General features: G+C 39.2%; 1 protein-coding gene across 1 annotated transcript; it reads left to right on the top strand.

Moving 5' to 3' along the window:
* Positions 1-731: 731 nt before the first annotated feature.
* Positions 732-14,905, top strand: LOC137258727 (syntaxin-16-like). The gene is made up of 8 exons (XM_067796420.1): positions 732-918; positions 1,950-2,044; positions 2,502-2,554; positions 3,708-3,814; positions 5,013-5,175; positions 5,738-5,844; positions 9,198-9,341; positions 10,961-14,905. The coding sequence occupies exons 1-8, from the start codon at positions 838-840 to the stop codon at positions 11,141-11,143; spliced, it is 933 nt and encodes a 310-aa protein (XP_067652521.1). The 5' UTR covers positions 732-837; the 3' UTR covers positions 11,144-14,905.
* Positions 14,906-17,285: the final 2,380 nt, after the last annotated feature.

Below are 17,285 nucleotides of genomic sequence, written 5' to 3'. Positions count from 1 at the left end.
AGCTTCGTGAGCATCCGCTCCTCGCACAGGTACCGGGTTCGATTCCCCACATAGCTTCTATGAGGCCCATTTCCGGCGCCCCCCACCCTGATACTGCTTGAATATTGCTAAAAGCGGCATAAACTTTAACTCACTCACTCCCTGGAGACCAATTAATAATCTAAGATCTAGACCTTCACGGAATGTCCACAATCAATATAGTTAACGTTGTGCAAGAATGTCACGAGACTGCAGCAATACATTCTGTGTTTCGTTAGATATTGTTTACAAGGAAAGATAACTTTAACGAACAAAGCTGATCGATCGTTAAACCTTGAGATGTTACCCCGGGGAAACTGATGTTTCTTCCTTGAAGGGATGGGCTAAATATATATATATCATGTAGTTACCTCTTTATAGAGACACTGTCTTTATTTTCTACGTAGACCAACGGCTTAGATACTAAAACTGTGGACGCACACTATTTATGGAATAAATCAAAGATTCAAGCAAAGTATTTAGTTTGCCTAGGATATTCTTTAAAATAATTCGTCCAAAATGTGTTCAATTTAGCAATAATATTATTACAACTGCACGATGATCTGCATATCATCTTTCTTTTACTACAGCAAACATACAAGCGCAAACTATAAACTCCAGAGCAGTGCATGCTACAATTTTTCGCTGTTAGGAACCAGTTAACGGTGTAAGCGACCACACCGGAAAAGGAACGGTATCTGCAGGTCCCTCCCAGCATTAAGAAAATGACATAATGGAACCGACAACACGTTTATCGTTTTGAGTCATCTGGTTGTTTTGACTTGTGGAGACCACCGGGATCCCGGGTCCTCTGTCATAATGGCGACAAGAAGTCTCACTGAAGTGTTTATTTTAATGAGAAATAATGCCTTGCAAAGTCGCCACATCTTTTCGGAACAAGTGAGTCGCGTCTCTGACTTCGCCTAATTATCATACGATGTTAGCAGACTGTCCAGCTTCATACTGTGCAGCAATGTACATTTCATGAGGAAACAATGAAAATAAAATGACAGTTCTTAAGTCTGTCCATGCTCCTCTCTCCTCGTGTACTGTCAGATACCATGCATATTTAGTTCATGCCCAAAATATGTGAACGTAAACTGGATATTGAAAGCACATTTTGATATGTACAGCACTAACAGCCAAAGAGAAATTTGGGAAAGATTTCCGCCCGTAACAACCTTTTTATTAAATCATTGAATGCCTGAGAATGATCTTTTTATCATAAAAACCTTTCTCTATCCTTTACCTTGAACCACACTTTAACCTATACCCCTAAACCTAACCATGAAACCTCGATATAGTCCTAATACATAGAATACATTTCAAGCAGGGGTTAAGGGTAGTACTCCTACTGAAAGTGAAATGAGTATGTATTTTGGCTACAGCTGCAGCAGTACTCTCTGTTCTGTTACTAAATAATCTGTATTAGGGCAGTAATATTATCCGCTGTAAGATTCCTGAAATTCTACATTTGAATGGACAGTTGCCAATTATGATGTATGAAATGAATATCCTAGAGCAACTGAATCATTTCCTCCCAGTTCATTCAATAATTTCAAAATACACAAAATAGCATCAGAGTTTGATTCATCAACCTTACACGTTAACAATGCAGTGTTAATCAAAAAGGTATAGGCAGCAAATGATGTCTCAAAATGTCTATTCAATTAAGAAACAGGTGATTCTGATAAGAACAAAACAGAAAAACTAATGGAAAAAAGACAAACGGGTTCACATTTGCAGCCAGACTAAACTGCAGACCATGTAAACTGTAGCATCATTTCTGACAATACAAATTCTCTATCCTGACAGTGTCTCGAGGCCTGACAGAAAGTTTACTAAGTGCAGATTAGCAGGGACATGGATATTTTGCAGTCTGTGCACTTTACACATGTTGTAAGTTTTTTATGTCTCGTTGCTGTTTTCAGACTGCAGATGACCGCATGGCTCTCATGGGGTCAGCTACTGTTGACCCTGAACTTGGAATTGCTTCCACGAGGTCATCTCGACTACCCCCAGAATGGTGCGTATTCTTTTAGACAGGAGTGATTTTCTGACAGTGCTTGTTACTCTGGATATTCTTAGCAAACAAATTATTTCAACTCATCTGTCAATATCTTTACATGGAAACTCAAGTGACTTTCACCAAATTCATGTAGTGTTGTAAGCTGTTTTGAGTTTTCATCAGGTTTGTCTGAATGGTTTTTGAAAAAGGTTGGTCTTTTATTTTACAAATGAAGTTTCATTATATATGTGTGTTACCAATATATCTTGATTCTTTTGAAAGGTTTCTGATCTTTGAGCATGTCAGTAGTTATATAGGAGTTGATCTTCTTTCTTTCATGAATCAAAGTCTGGTTAAAATATAAATTATAAAGTATGTTGTGGAACATTAAATACAAACTATCATCCAATCATAGAACTAGTAATAGAAGTGGTATTTGGTGTTGAAAGGTTGATTATATTGCGTTTGTCTGTAGGGTTGATGGAGTAGAAGAGGTCCAGTTTGAAATATCCAGAATCAAACAAAGAGGTAAGTGGCTTGTTTCTCATACAAGATTTTTTCTACAAACCATTTCCTATGTTCATTTGTTCTGAAAGGTGTAGGTCATTTTGATGCACATTTCAGTGAGTACCGGCTTTGTACTTGTAAGCGCACTAGCATTTAATCAGCCGATTGTGATTGAGTTTAGTTTTGCACCACACTCAGCAGTATTCCAGCTATATGACAGCAATCTGTAAATAACTGAGGCGGGACCAGACAATCCAGTGGATCAAAAGCATGAGCATTGATCTACGCAGTTGCGATAGGACAAGTCAGCAAGCCTGACCTCATGATCCCATTAGTCGCCTCCGGTTCTAACCTGGATGTTCATGGGTCATCTGATTATTATGAAGAATGACTATGTTCAACTGAAGAAGAATATTCATGGGGACATGAGTTACCTGATATAAGTGAAAGTTACATTGGCCACTAAGTTTAGTCCCTTAAACTTCTGACGCTGCTTACATTAGTTACAATGTGTATGACAGGTTCATTCATTCTTGATTTTGATCCAAGAAATTTGCCCCCATAGCAAGTTAATTGTAACGTGAGTTGCTTGAACGGATCCCCTGGCTTCATCATTACTTGTTATGCAACTGTTGATGAATCTGTATTCCGTCATTGAACACTGAAATGCTAAAGGTAGAAACATTTACAGTGTTTGTCATTTTAAGTTCATGGAAAGGTGTGCTTTATTTAGAAGTCCTACGGAGTGAATGCATACCTCTCTCTTATGTCAGCTGCATGATTGGGTGCCTGTTATCCTAGTTAGACTTCAATGTACTTTCAACTGGTCACTGTATGTGCATGAAGGCTTGCTAAGTATGTGCTTGATGTAGGTGCTTATTGTTTTCTCACATCTGTAATGTTACCAGAACAGTCAGTGATGACATTAATTTATCAGTAGATTGTTATTTTGTATTCAGTCCCGAGTTATCTTAACATTCAGAAGATATATTTGACAGTTTGGTGATTATGCACCAGTATGTTACATGAGTGAACGAGCGAGGATAGTTTTATGCTGCTTTGCACAATATTCCTGTAATATTACAACAAGGGACACTAGAAATCGACTTCATGTATTTTATCCAGTACCCAGTACCTTCTTTGTGTTAAATGTTTGTATCGGTCCTTGTTGCAGTGAAGGAGTTGTCTGCTCTCCATGACAAACACCTGAATCGACCAACATTAGATGACAGTGTAGATGAGGAACACGCCATTGAGATACAAACCCAAGAAATAACTCAGGTACCCATAACCAACCCTGTTGAGAGTTAGGGTCAGGTACCACTGCCTAACCCTGTCAAGAATTAGTGGTCAGGTACCAGTAACCAACCCTGTGGAGAGTAAGGGCTAGTTACCAATAACCAAACCTGTGGAGAGAAAGGGCCATTTACCAGTAACCAACCCTGTGGAGAGTAATGTTCAGGTACCAGTAACCAACCCAGTGGTGTGTAAGGAGTCAGGTTCCAGTAACCAAGTTTGTGGAGGGTAAGGACCAGCAATCAGTACCCAGCCCTGCGGGAAGTAAGGGTCAGTTACCAGTAACCAACCCTGTGGCAAGGAAGGAGTCAGGTACCAGCAACCAACCCTGTGGAGAGTAAGGGCCAAGTACCAGTAACCAACCCTATGGAAAGTAGGGATCATGTTCCAGTAACCAACCCTGTAGAGAGTAGGCGTCAGGTACCAGTAACCAATAGTGTGGAGAGTAAGGGCCAGGTACCAGTAACCAACACTGTAGAGAGTAGGAGTCAGGTACCAGCAACCAACCCTATTGAGAGTAAAGGCCAGGTACCAGTAACCAACCCTATGGGAAGTAGGGATCAGGTTCCAGTAACCAACCCTGTAGAGAGTAGGCATCTGGTACCAGTAACCAGTAGTGTGGAGAGTAAGGGCCAGGTACCAGTAACCAACCTTGTAGAGAGTAGGGGTCAGGTTCCAATAACCAACACTGTAGAGAGTAGGAGTCAGGTACCAGCAACCAACCCTATGGAGGGTAAGGGCCAGGTACCAGTAACCAACCCTATTGAGAGTAAAGGCCAGGTACCAGTAACCAACCCTATGGGAAGTAGGGATCAGGTTCCAGTAACCAACCCTATAGAGAGTAGGGGTCAGGTACCAGTAACCAACCATGTAGGGGTCAAGTTCCAGTAACCAACCCTGTAGAGAGGAGGGGTTATTTACCGGTAACCAACCCTGTGGAAAGTAGGGATCAGGTTCCAGTAGCCATCCCTGTGGAGAGTAGGGGTCAGGTACCTTTTCAACCCTTTTCAGGCTAAGTGCCTTGGTTCTTGTCAACGTCATGATGCTGCTGAACACAGCAATCCATGCAACTGACATGGTCAGTCTGTGAGGTTAATGCCTGTATTTCAGTATACATACATGTGTGTCATTACTTGGTGTAACCTGATGTGATCACAGTTTGGGATTTTCTTATTCATTTCAGATGTTTACCAGGTGCCAGAGACTAGTCCATTCCATAGGCTCCAGAAGCTTGCATGGGACCAACCAAGAGAAGCGGCTGTCAGCCAACATTTTGTCATCCTTAGCACGTGCTATCCAGGAAATGTCCACAAATTTCCGGAAGAGTCAATCAAATTATCTCAGAAGTGAGTTTTATTAGCTTGTAATAGATTTTTATTAATAGATATTACTCCTCAATACTTTCTTCCTAATGTCATATTATGGCTGCAGGTATTAGGGTGATAAAGGGATGTGTTAGGGACATTGGGGGCAGCAGTGTTGGAGACATTGGGGGCAGCAGTGTTAGGGACATTGGGGGCAGCAGTGTTAGAGACATTGGGGGCAGCAGTGTTAGAGACAAAGAATGATATATTGTTATGGACAAAGACAGATACATTGTAAGGAACAAAGACAGATATATTGTTAGTGGCAAAGAAGGATATATTGTTAGTGGCAAAGAAGGGTGCATTATGAGGGACAAAGACAGATGTATTGTTAGACATTGGGGTCAGCAGTGTTAGGGACAAAGAAGGCAGCAGTGTTAGGGACAAAGAAGAATGTAGTGTTATTGACAAAGAAGGATGTAGTGTTATGGACATTGAAGACAGCAGAGTTTCGGAGAGTTGACAGCAGTTATTTTGATTTTGCTTGAAATAGTTAAATTCATGCCCATTATACATTACGTACCACTGGGATGTTTTTGTGCAGAGTTGAAGACACGAGAGGAGAGATCACGACAGTATTTTGGCACCAGTATTGGCCCGGAGTCCATGATGGAAGAAGTTAATATTGCTGATGATGACATGTATGACAGGGTAGGTTCCATGTTGAAAATATTGATAAACATGTATGACTGGGTAGGTTCCTTGTTGAATATATGGATAACATGTATGACTGGGAAGGTTCCATGTCAGTAAACTTAGTCTCAGTGTATTTCATTACACTCCACCACTGAGTCTAACAAAACCTAGTAGAAGGTCAAGTCAGGTAACCTTTGAGTGACAAATGGCCGTCCAATCAAACGTGAGGTGGTTAAATAGATTTAACCAATCAGACAATGGCTACTATATAGGGATCGGAGGGTCTTTCAAAATATTCAAGTCACTGACACAGATCTCTCCACAAACAAAAATCCGCATATAACACAGATATTTGACCTGCAGTATATACACGTTGGGGTACTGTTGACATGCTTACCATTAGCTAATATTTCTGCAAGTTAACATCCTTGAATATTGCCAAAAACAGTATTTTCAGCAACTGTTTTCTCACCGTTGTCATGTTTGTACCTACGCTGTGTGGATCACCCAGAAGTGAGCGTACGCTGAATAGCATTCGGAATCGTTCGGGTACAAACCTTTTCGAGATAAAAAGTTTAAAAGGTATGTGCGAATGTGCACTTACGCAATTTGGTAAGCTATGTTCTGATTGGTCTCTAAGGTTACCTGATGCGACCCCCATAAGGTTTTGTTAGACTCAGTAGTGGAGTGTAACAAAAAGTACTGAGGATAAGTTTACTTAGACTGGTTCCACACTGAATATATGGGTAGCATGTGTGACTGGGTAGGTTCCACATTGAATATATGGGTAACATGTATGACTGGGTTGGTTTAGTTTTGCGTGGAACAATTATATATGTGACTTGGTAAGATCAGCGTTCTTTGTGTAACAATAACATACACAACAGGGTATATTCAGTGACAGTATAAAGATAACATGTTTCATTGGTGGGATCAGTGTTAGAGGAGACATTATAAATTGTTCATTATAAATTGTCCCCTCGGAGCCCATGGATTGTTGTACCCTCGATGTTTGTTTATGTTTCCAAAGCCTTTGATGTTTGTTTATGTAACATAAACAAAACTGAGGGTACATCAACCCATGGGCCCCAAGGATCTGGTGAACAATGTATTTATCTTACTGAACATGTCAGTGTTAATTTTGAACTGTTTGAAACATGGGAATTGGATCGTAAACTTTAGCCAACCTGTGTGACTCAAAAGATTTGAATCTTGCATTTTGCTGTTTTTCCTGCAGACATTGTCTCAGTAAAGTCGCTGTAATTCCCATTCTTAATATTGACAGGGACGACATGTGAATGTTTTGTCAAATTTACTTATGGGCATCACAGTCAAATCTCTTTGTAGCCATCACTAGATTTTGCAGACGACACAAGAAAAACAAATTTAGAGTTATCTCCCTTCCTCTGATTAGCATTCACAAAACATCAGTAATTTCCATGCATCATACATGATTCAGTGTTATTTGAGATAAAGAAGTGCTATCACAAAGTACCAAATGAGTTGCCATTGGCAGCAGGGTACATTGCAATGTACCTCACTTGTAAGTGGGGTACAATGAAAATAACAGAAGAGTGTTCAGTCAATCAGAAAACAAGAGGTAATGTGTGAGGTAAGATAACATTGGTTGTTCACTGGTCAGGGGAACATTGGTCAATGTACCTTTAGCCGGAAGGGTGAGGAGAACAAGCAAACATTGAGGGTATATCAATCCATGGCCCCGAGGGACAGGTGAACAACATATTTTTCTTACCAAACACCTTAACGTCAAACACAGGTACAATATAAGTTGTTCATTGGTCGCAAGGGGGCCAAGGGCTCATGTACCCTGGAGGTTACATGAGCCCATGGACCCCGACGGACCAGTGAACAACATATTTATCTTATCGAACACTTGAGTTTTAATTTTTAACTGTTTGAAGCATTTCTGTTAAATGCGAGGCAAATCGCCATTTGCAGATGACACAAAGTAAACAGATTCAGAGTTATCTCCCTTCCATTGATTCTCAATCTCAAAACATCGGTAATTTCCATGCCTGATGCGTGATTCAATGTTATTCGAGGTAAAAAAGAACTACCATGAAGCACCAGAAGAGTTCGGAATTCCCAGCAGTGTACATTGAAAATAATACATTGCCTGTAAGCAGGGTACATTGAAAATACTAGAATAGCGCTTACCCAGTCAGAAAGCGACATTCATGTGTCAGTGTTGGTGATCGTGTCCAGATTGACGGCTGTGGTTACAGTACTGTGAGTGCCTTGATGAGAGAAAATTGTTGTCTCATAATGATAGATGGGACATATTACGACCAGCACTGAAATGCAGGCGTCTTGCAATAATTGACTCGGATAGCAGCCAGGAAAATCTCGAATGAACTGTTTGACACTTTGTCAGTTGACAAGTGCACTTGCAAAATGCACTGCGAAGATTATATTTGTTGCTCAAAAGTTTAACTGAAATATTCCCAAATTCCACACTTTTTTTGTCATTTTTCAAACTAAGTTAATATTTGTTGACAACAATACGGTCTTTAACATATAGGCTGAATGGGCACTACATGACGTAACACTGTCAAATGAGTGATCAGTAGAAAACTGCGTCACTGAGCTTGTGACGTCACGTATTACTACTAAGTTTAGTTTCATGATCTGTGGCAAATGAAATCACATTTTTCTAAAGTAAGAATGACATTGTATGCTAAATAGGTTATCACACTCGCGTGTTTTGGGATGGTTAGTATCCTGCATGCCAAGGCTCGCTAAATACAATGCTTATTCCCAATGCAGGATATTAGCCATCCCAAAAAACACTTGCGTGATAACCTATATATATTTTTCAAATGCACATTAATACCATCATATCTAATGTCTGTTATGTATGCATTATGTATGAGCTCTTATGAAATCTGAGCACCACAACACAATGAAATATGCATGTGCATCCTACCAACCAGATTTTCCCCAAATGCAATATGATCATGCATGGGAATTTCTCTATCTAATGGGCTGTTCTGATTACAGCGTAATTAGCAGACTAATCAGAAAACGTGCCCAAACAGATCAAGTGAAGGACTGTATATGTTCAGGATGTTCCCCTTGTCCACTATGTCATACTTTCTAAATTATAATTTGTGTTTCCTCTGACAACCAAAACCACTTTGGGTGCTCAACTGTTTTCTCTATGTGTGTAATGAATACATGTTAGTGTATGTTACTTTTCATGTAGAAGTACTACTTTCACACTTTTTCGAAGATGGAAAGAGATATGATGTGCAAACATTGCCTGGATTCCTACACAGACTTACGGGAATTAATAAGCTGCGTTGATATGAGGTGACCCTAATGCCTGTAATGCGGTGATGTTTCAGGGCTTCACCGCTGACCAGATTCTGCTGGTGGAAGACAACACAAACATGGTTCAGACAAGGGAGAAGGAGGTGTCCCAGATTGTCCGATCAATCATGGATCTGAATGAAATCTTTAAAGATTTATCGTCCATGATAGTAGATCAGGTATGATGAGTTTTCAGTATCTTTTGATCAAGTGATATTGATCAATCATTTAGTTTCAATCACAGTTAGCTTGGATGACAACCTTTCATGTGAAGATGACTGTCCAACATCTACATGGTTCTGCCATCGGAACCTAGCACATGTAAGGGACATAACTCCGCACTGACATTTTCACACTGTCTAAATCTATCATGCACAGCTACTGTCTGTGGAACATGCAGATAAATGAATGTTACTCTGTAATGTTCATATTAGTTAAACCTGTCAACATGTGGATTATGCTTTGTCTGCAGCATTCCATGTGTGTTGTAAGAGGCGACTAGTGGAATCAGGTGGTTTTGGATGAAATGGAATTATTTTCAAGCTCACGTTTATCCTTACATACAGTGCTTTGTCCAAGTTTTTTTTAGCAGACACATGGGTTCTTTAAGTGTACAGGGTTGTGTACTGTACACTAGAGATTGTGACAACATGGAAAGAGTCTGCACACTAAGTTGACTCCAAGGTTTTTAAACCTGGTCATAGTTGGGCTCGCTCCTGACACCTCAAGCTCACTGGATCACTAGACTAGAGCTTTAGCCAGCTTGCCCACCATGCCCATGAACATTAAGTCATGCTTTGTAGATACACAGGCATAGGTATTGTCATATGAGTGCAACTGTCTCACCTCACCTCACCTCACCTCACCTCACCTCACCTCACCTCACCTCACCTCACCTCACCTCTATTAGTGCTGTAAACTGTCTTATTTCCTTGCGTTTAAATTTTCGCGAGTGATGGTCACTAAACCTTTTCGCGACTTCTTATTTTCGTGAGGCGCTGGTTGACCAATATATTGACAAATGCAATACAGTATGAATACCTGAGATATAGGTCTAAAGGGTACTTTACATGACTACGGTTTTCAAGCAGAATATTGATCGATAAATCTTTGATTCAGCCATGAAAAAGACCGGCCACGTGATAAACATGTGATCCTGTAACAGAGGGTGTCTCTGAATGTTTTAACACAACACCCAGGTGCATGATCATTGAGTTGTCATAAGATAAACAGATCTGCATAGTGATTTAAAAACAAAATGTAATTGATATCAAACCTAGTTCTCTTTAACCGGGTGTTAGAGCAATGAAAACAAAATGATCTCTTCTCATGTGATATGACTGCTTACGTAGATGTATACAGTGGTATGCAGAGAAGGTAGTCGCCAATTGCAAGACAAACATCAATGAAACAATAGACTTGCGAATCAGTGTTATGAAGCCTGTACAGGCACGGTGGATAGTGAAATGTCTGGACAAGCTCTCCAAATAGAAAGACATTGTTCTGAGGGGTTGGCAAAAAGCTAATCTCTTGTGAAAACTGTAAGTAAGAGGATCAGTAAGTGACACGTGTTAATTCAGATTAGCCCAGCAATGACACGTGAATGAGCAGTGTACGCTTGTATTATTTTTATGTTGTTGACTTATCTGAATAAAGTGAATGATATATCTATATTATCGCGTGTTTTTATTCTCGCGTCATGAAGTCTGACGCGAAGTTCACGAAAATTAAAAGGTTGCGAAAATTTGTCTGTTTACAGTATTTGCCTTAACTCACCACTCTGATGCAATTGTTTCAGGGTACACTTCTCGACAGGATCGACTACAACATAGAACATTCCTCCGTTGCTGTTGAGAAAGGACTGCAGCAGTTACAGAAAGCAGAAAAATATCAAAAGAAAAACAGAAAAATGTACATAATAATCGTCCTGGCAGTCGTTATCACATTTCTAGTTATAATATTAATAGCTGTAAAAAGTTAACATTCAGTTTTGCTATAGTCCTCATGTAACTTATGTTGTACACTGCAGGTTGTACAGGATTGTACATAAAACTAATGTTGTTACCAAAAGGGGCAGGTCCTGGATGAGCTGAGGGCAAAGCATTTGTAGCATTATGACCTGTCGTAACTCTATTGTTCATCATAGGCTTAAAGGTCACATGCAACCAAAAATTCAAACATAATTAACCTGTTCATGATATATAAAATGCATTGGTGATTGTGAAAAAGCAAAATAAACAAAATCTTAAGCGTATAATCACTAATCTGAGGTGCAGTGTTTTGTACTTGGGTTTACCTCCCTTGAAACGAAGCAGCCATGATACCAAACCCAGTCAGAGCCGGTGGGTGTGCACTCAAGTGTAATGACACCTTGTCATTGCCCACTGGTTCATTTGCCGGTATGCTTAGTCAGCTCTTTGTTTATGGATTATAAGCCCGATAGGTGTTAATTTCAAATTGCATGTGGTCAGTGACTGAAGCTGTGCATTGCATATTATCATTAGCAGACAGGCAGGCAGACATATAGGTGTCAATAAACCAGACATTCAGTTTTCTCTGTGACAGAGTCTGCTTATCACAATCAACATGTTCTTTTCATGTAATGAGTAGATTATTTACTTGTTAGTGTTCATACAGGCGTACTGATTCAACCTCTACGAACCTACTCACTGCTGAAGCGTTATGAATGCAGCGCAGCATAGCTGTTGAAGCCGCTTTTTTCCCAACCGCTGGGGGAAAATTAGTGAATTGTCTGAACTCGGATTACATAGTATTTTTTCATCACGTTTTTTTTTTCATAGGTTGAATTGGCATTTTTGATGATTTGGTGAATGCTTACTGAAAGGTATAAGAATCTGCAAAGTTGTGTTTTACGTTGCATGTGACCTTTAAGAATTGTAGCTATGGACATTTTATTGACCAGGGCCCCGTTCCTTAAAGTGATCATAGCACTAAGATGATCGTAACTCCCACACTTTAACATAGACTTACAACTGTCATAGGGCTATGATCGCTCTAAGGAAAGGGACCCTGTTCTGTGTTGTGGTTCCATATGAGCTCTCCACCAGCACTGGATCAGAGTAATATGATAACTGGGAATTAACCATTCCACTTGACATTTTAATCCGTTTCTTTCATAAAAATGTCAGTATCAAGAGCATAGCAGCATTTTTATTTTTTTTATGTCTGTAACGATGGAAACGTATTGTGTACAGACGAATCAATAATAAATTGAACCTGTTCCAGAAGGTTTCCTTTAACAGTCATAGCTAAACATGAATTGATTTCTTAGTCCCATAACTTGAGCCTCTATCTACAAGTTTAAAGTTTGGTGTGGAAATATATTTGTCATTTCATTTCAGTCACCAACCCTGTTTTCAGGAAAAGATTTTTAAGTAAGCAATGTGATCTGAAAACCTTAACATAGACTCAGGGCAGCCATGTGACAAAGAAATCTTTTGGGATCTGGACCAGGCCTATCTCCAGAGAGTCAAGCAGACACACATCATCAAAATAGTGGCTAGAACAACTGAGCCTCAGACGTTCAAAAGATCAGCTATTTTTGTTATTTGTGCAAACTGTTTATTGAATGAAGACAACATGGGTACAGTATCATGGTATCATTATTTCACGAGGGAGACATAAGAATCATTGACTTGTGTGTTGTATCATTGACCGGGGGCCCATGTCACAAAGTGGTCGTAGCCCTAAGACTGTAGTAGGTCTGTGTTAAGGTATCACAGAGATGCCAACCACTGATTTTGGAGAAGTTACTCCAATTTTCAAGCACAAAATCTGCTCTCCGATTTGTCTGTGAAAAACTCTGATTTTTAGAAAATACAAATATGTTAATAAATTTAGAATGTTTGAAAGAGTTTTAGTAAATAGTCGTTTGAATATGCTCATTTCAGTTAAGTATTATCTGGTTAAGTATGCCCAGAAATTGCATATGTCTGGCAGACTAAATCTATTTTTGTAGGGAGGCCCCCCTAGACCGCCACTGTCAAATGGGGTCTGATCCCCTCTCACTCTCACATCCATCTTGCACCTTCAGGGCTCGAGAATTGCTTTGGGCAAGGCATGACTCTTTCATTTGATTCAGGGTTGACATCTCTGGTATCAGAGTTACAATCACTTTAGCACTATGATCACTTTGTAAAATGGGTCCGAGGATGTTGTGGCATGGGGAATAATCGTGAAAAGGACTTCAGTCACTTTTGTGTTGAATTTAAAGCTTTGGGGACTGTCATCATTAGAAGACAGTTGACATTGTGATTATGTGAACATGAAGGACACAGGCCCTAAAGCATTGTGCCTGAGTGGTGTGGAAAGATTTTCACTTGTAACACCTGTATTTTTTTAATCATTCTAAGCCTAAGAATATCAGCCTATGTTTTTTATAAAAAGCCTAAACCGTTAACCTAAACCCTAACCACTTGAAATAATCCTAATAAATACAATACATTTCAAGTTATGGGTAGACCTCTTACCAGTGGTGCAGGATCTGCTTAGTGAGTGAGTGTTGACATGAAGAATACCACTGCTCTTGTGACTGATGGTAGCAATTTATCATAAAGTATTGGAATAAGGACATTATTTACTCTCTTTTTTTTGTTCCAACATTTCTTATTTTCTTTTTTTCCAATAAAGTCAGACTGGTCAGTGTGGAAATATGTGAATTTACAAATGTAGCATCAAAAATGTATTGTGATGCTGGTGCTTGTTTAGAACACTTAGCAGTCATGTTATGTGTTTGTGACATGTATGCAATAAGTAATGTGCCATTTGTTATTTATTCTACTCAAAAGTAGTTAAGGATCCCAAAATATTCACATTGCAATGGTTAATCTGTCATGGCATGAAAAATCAACTATAGCAGTAAAAAATATGGAGGTTCATAGTATTTTTCTTTTATTATATGTTTTGTTATTACTGGTATATGAAAGCATGCTTAGTGGATTCATAATTATTCATTTTTAAATAAATTCCCAATCATCACTGTCCCTGTGGACTGAATATATAGACCTAGAAGCAGTGTGCAAATAGCCACTGGCCTGATGGCCCGTGACTAGTAGAAATTCATTTGGGTCAGTAAATCTCCACAGTCACTGGCCTGATTGGCATGTGTATTTTCATTGGGTAATTTTACAAAGATGTCCTGCTCTCCAACATGTTATAATACACACTTTTAAATCAATCAAGTTTATGGTCGGATAAAATTGTTCATATTGTCAGCTTAATAATGACTTACTTAACCATAAACAAAATATTTCAGAAATGTACTTGTATATTTGTTTTGGAGGTTATTACACCTTTTGTAATCTTTTCATTAGTTTCTACATTCAAGTTAGGGGCTATATAAGTATTTTGTGGGCTAGTAACTTTCAGGCATATCTAACCAGACTGGCTAACAATATCTGGAAACTACTGCGCACACTGGCAAGAAGTATCATCATCATGGCCATTGTATGATGGGTGTGTCTCCAGTGGGTGGGGCACTGTGTGGATTAAGATTTTGTGTAGCTGCTGGTGTTGGAAGCTTCATTCCATGATATGTGTATGACTCATTGCACTGTATTCTTACAATCATTCCCCTATTCAAAAATCCGTTTTGGAATGGATGTGTGGAAGGCGTGTGTGTACATACTGTATATCTATGTATCTATTGACTGTATGTATATTTGATGGTGTATATATTTCCTGTCCTCAACCGTTGCAATATCAGATAAACATAGAGACAAACCACATTGTATCTGTTGTGATTGTTGGAAGTAGTCATCAGCTGTGAATCTGATGGTACCATTTTGTTGCAATTTGTGTTTTTTCTCAGTAGTTATAGGGGCGGTTGGGTAGCCTAGTGGTTAAAGAGTTCGCTCGTCACGCCGAAGACCCGGGTTCAATTCCCTACATGGGTACAATGTGTGAGGCCCATTTTCTGGTGTCCCCCGCCGTGATATCTCTGAAATATTGCTGAAAGCGGCGTAAAAGCAAACTAACTCACTCACTCAGTAGTTACACACAGCATCAACCCAGGATTGTATGTGAGTAGTTCTATGGGCATAAGTAACTATCAAAATGACCATAGTCTTGTCCACTCGTTATTCACACAACAGTTTTGTCCAGCATGGCAGTCATGAAGCCCAATAGTGATTGAAAGGTCCTCTGGTCGTGCAGTTCTATTCCCCACACCGTTTCTGATGTGAAGCTCATTTCTAGTGTCTCCTGCAGTATCATTGATGAAATATTGCTAAAAGCGCTGTAAAATCACACACATGCATTCCTGTCCAGCAAGCATGTATTGTCGGTATGTATTTTATAGGCAAGCACATCGGAGTATGTCTATCAAGAGGTGATGTGCTAATGGGCAAGCTTATCTAGGATGTCAAACAAAAACAGGACTAAGTGTTGCCCATTTAGGAGTTTCCATCATTACTGTAACATGAACTGAATGTATTTTTGCCAGGTCTTTTCTAAAAAAAGTTCAAAACAACCACATGCGATAAGAAAAGAGTGAGAAGCAGGATGGATCCGAACCTGTTCAAGATTTAATGTTAGTTCATTTATATGTAAGAGCAGGATGTATTATCAAACAGAATCGGCAGATATGCTATCTTCGCCGAAATAATAATGGACACCAAATGAAATAAATACGGAACATAGTTACAAATTAGGGAGTTATCTTACAAGAATAGGGGTGCCAAATTTCAGATTCACTATTCTATTGAGTTTGCGGAAGGTGTTGCAAATATACGGCCGTACTTGCTCAGACGTACTTGCTGTCACCACCAACCACGCGCTTGGGTCACGCGCTCGCCTTAATTCCTAATATCACCTAACCTCATATATCCCGCTTGCATTCTCAGTTGTTCACCCCTGAACCAGGAGGACTACCAAAAGTACATCTCAGGAGCTCAGGGCCTAGACTTAGTTAATGTATGGCACTCACGGCTATCTTAGCCCTGGTCTGTGGTCAGTCAACAATGGCATATGGTGCCATTATAAGAACCTACGAAACACGTCTTCAGCACGGGGTGGGTTGGAAGTGACTTAAACGTGTCGAAAAGACTGAATGATGACTCAACATACTATATACGGCTTTGTTTGCGTCCCGCGTAGGACCCAACGTACAGAGTCCAGTTCAAATACTTTCACAACAGACCCCGAATTCTGCTTACCAACGGGCTCCTTTGTCCACTTTGATAAAATATCTGATCACCCTCCAAAATACAGGGCTATGCCGACGATTGTATGTCCCATTCCCTATCACAGACTCTCCCCCGCCACCAGACCACACAGGTATTGCTGGAATACTGCTAAAAGGGCACAAAACTAGACTCACTCACTCACTCACTTTAGCATAGACCTAAGTCGTTTCGTGGAACGAAGACCCAAACCAATTAATGATGCATTGCATATATATATATATAGACAGATACATACATACATACATACATACATACATACATACATACATACATACATACATACATACATACATACATACATACATACATACATACACACATACATACATACACACACACATAACATACACACATAACATACATACATACATACATACATACATACATACATACATACATACATACATACATACATACATACATACATACATACATACATAACATACACACATAACATACATACATACATACATACATACATACATACATACATACATACATACATACATACATACATACATACATACATACATACATACATACACACATACATACATACACACACACATAACATACACACATAACATACATACATACATACATACATACATACATACATACATACATACATACATACATACATAACATACACACATAACATACATACATACATACATACATACATACATACATACATACATACATACATACATACATACATACATACATACATACATACATACATACATACATACACACATAACATACACACATAACATAACATACATACATACATACATACATACATACATACATACATACATACATACATACATACATACATACATACATACATACATACATACATACATACATACATACATACATACATACATACATACATACATACATACATGC

The sequence above is a fragment of the Haliotis asinina genome, chromosome 12, assembly GCF_037392515.1.
Source record: "Haliotis asinina isolate JCU_RB_2024 chromosome 12, JCU_Hal_asi_v2, whole genome shotgun sequence".
Classification (NCBI taxonomy): Eukaryota; Metazoa; Mollusca; class Gastropoda; order Lepetellida; family Haliotidae; genus Haliotis; species Haliotis asinina.
The sequence above is the reverse complement of the archived record's forward strand: the minus strand, read 5'-3'. Positions and strand labels throughout refer to the sequence as shown.

What these genes read in the sequence shown, in the direction of transcription:
- LOC137258727 (XM_067796420.1), top strand. Translation starts at nt 838, where the DNA reads ATGGCGACAAGAAGTCTCACTGAAGTGTTTATTTTAATGAGAAATAAT. An exon ending in GCCACATCTTTTCGGAACAA is followed by an intron (nt 919 to 1,949) that starts GTGAGTCGCGTC and finishes TGCTGTTTTCAG; the next exon opens with ACTGCAGATGACCGCATGGC. An exon ending in TCAATCAAATTATCTCAGAA is followed by an intron (nt 5,176 to 5,737) that starts GTGAGTTTTATT and finishes GTTTTTGTGCAG; the next exon opens with AGTTGAAGACACGAGAGGAG.